This window comes from Gracilinanus agilis, chromosome 4 (assembly GCF_016433145.1).
Source record: "Gracilinanus agilis isolate LMUSP501 chromosome 4, AgileGrace, whole genome shotgun sequence".
Lineage (NCBI taxonomy): Eukaryota > Metazoa > Chordata > Mammalia > Didelphimorphia > Didelphidae > Gracilinanus > Gracilinanus agilis.
In genome coordinates, this window is record NC_058133.1 from 64,722,196 (window position 1) to 64,724,584 (window position 2,389).

General features: G+C 38.5%; 1 protein-coding gene across 1 annotated transcript in view; it reads left to right on the plus strand.

Moving 5' to 3' along the window:
* The first annotated feature begins 278 nt into the window (after positions 1–278).
* The window catches only part of MROH9 (maestro heat like repeat family member 9), a 53,922-nt gene continuing 51,811 nt past the window's right edge, over positions 279–2,389 (plus strand). Inside the window, exon 1 of the mRNA XM_044674879.1 lies at positions 279–405. Within this exon, the coding sequence (XP_044530814.1) occupies positions 279–405 (127 nt within the window). The remainder of the gene's footprint in view (positions 406–2,389) is intronic.

A 2,389-nucleotide genomic window follows, 5' to 3' on the forward strand; every position in this document is an offset into this window, starting at 1 on the left:
AACCAGGCTGTCCTCCTCCGGGTGTCAATGACAACTGAGCCTCAAGTTATACCACTTGGGTCATCCATGCACTGTTATTATGGGAGGTCAGTTACAGACCTTTCAGAATGGAATCCTTGGCTAGGTGGTTGCCATGACAACTGACAACAGCCTTGAGGGTGTTGTTTTGATTAATTCAAGGTTCAGAGAGGTTGGTTGCAAGGAAGACGTTGACTTGCTCCTCACTCTTTTGCCCTATTAGTCATGGATAGTAATAGTAAGTGATATCTTTCCCCACTATGCCAAACATCACTCATGCCCTGTCCCAGATAGTAATGGCCCCCTTCTTCTTCTGGGACCTCACTGACTTCTTCATCCTCAGTCCTTTATCCTCAAGAAAGGAAAGTCTTGGAAAGGAGTTTTACTGTAAGATCAATGTCTGTAGGACTAGGAAGACTCTGTAGATTAACTAGTTAATTTATCTGAACAAAAAAAATTATTGAGCATTTAGTATGTGCAAGGTCCTATAATAAGAGTTGGAAATATGTCTACAACAATGAGAAACAGTATCTGCTTCTCATTTATAGAGGAGGAAAATGAAATCTAAAGTAAGTGACCTACTCAAGGTTGCCCAAGATTAATAGAAAGTGTTGATGAACTCATTACCCTCTGATGCCAAATCCATTGTACTAAAGGGAACAAAAGCACCTCACAGTGGATTCAGGACAATTACTGAACTTGACAACCAGCAAGCAGGACCTTCATCTAAATTAAAGAATAACTTAAATTTTGTCTTTGGAACCCTCACAACTCTAGTTTCATCCACTTTTACCTTTCTTGTTCTCCCCCACCCAATGTGTTCAGTGTCTTCACACTAACCTCCAGTTGCTCAAAGAATTTCGACATGATAAATCATCTAGATCTGTGGTGGTAGCATCACAAGCCTATGACCCAAACCCTTTTCTCCCAGCATGTCCAAGGGTTTGGCTCCTTGGTACGCCCCTCTGGCTTCTTATTTCTATGATCTCTACTCTTGATCCTAGGCTCCCACTTTGATCTAGGAAGAGCGAGTGTATCTTACTTCCCTGTCCTTTAACATATCACAACCATATTTTTAGATCTTTTACTACTAACCATTACAGGGAAACAAAAAGGTTAAAAAAAAGAACACCATGAAAAGTTGTAAAGATAGAGAAATATTTACATTTCACTCTATTCCTATATTCTGTATATGGAAAAAACTAAGCCTTGCTCTGCTGGTTACTCCCTTATCTGTCTGACTCCCTTGAAACCTTCCCTCATTTTTTTCTCCCTCATTTCTCTACCCTCCATCAACTGAAGTGATCTCAAACCTAGAATTCATTTTACATTTTTTTCTAGGACTTCTCCTTTCTACTTATAAAATTTCCGTTTACAACATAATCTCTGTACTTGTCTCCTCTCCTTACTTGTCTTATTAGAGTACAAATTCCTTGAAGACGGGATTTGCATTGTATTTATATTTATATCCCTAAAGCCTAGTAGAATGAGTCACACATAGCAGGCATTAAATATACTTGTTGAATTGAATTCTAGGCCTTATGTCCTTTGATGCCTGGACTGAGTGCTAGAGCATACTTTGGGTTCCTAGGCAATGTAAATTCAGTTTGACAATGCTGGGGGATTATACCTTTCACATGTTGGAAGAGGAAGTGAGGAAGTGTGTAAGTTTGTGATTGTACCTTTTGAAGTAAATATTTCTGTGTAAAAGATTTTAAAAGACAATGCTGGTAGGTATAACCTTCAGTTATAAGCTGTGTGTGTGTGTGTGTGTGTGTGTGTGTGTGTGTGTGTGTGTGTCCTGATCTTAATGCAAGTATATTCTCTCTATTCTCTCTCTCTCTCTCTCTCTCTCTCTCTCTCTCTCTCCCTCCCTCCCCTCCCATTCTTCTGTTGCCACTAGATGAGTCCCTCTTGTGGGTTTTAAGCTGAAATACAAAACATTTATTGCCAGGATGGATAATGTTAAATGAACCTCAAATTTAAGGTTAAACTTCTGGGAAAAGGTTAAGAATCACAGGGTAGGATTAGCGAGAAAGTTAACAAATTGTATGTATGTAGGTATTTGTTTCTTCAAACAAACAAACAAACAAATAAGAAACAAGAGACAGTTAGGTAGCACAATGGATAGAGTACCATTGTACCAACTCTGAAGTCAGGAGGACCTGGGTTCAAATCTAGCTTCAGATACTTCCTAGCTATGTGACCCTGGAAAAATCATTTAATGTCAGTTGCCTAGCCCTCGCCATTCTTCTGTTTTAGAATTAATATTAAGAAAGAAGGAGAAAGAGAAAGGAAGAAAGGAAAGAAAAAAAGAAAGAAAGAAAGAAAGAAAGAAAGAAAGAAAGAAAGAAAGAAAGAAAGAAAGAAA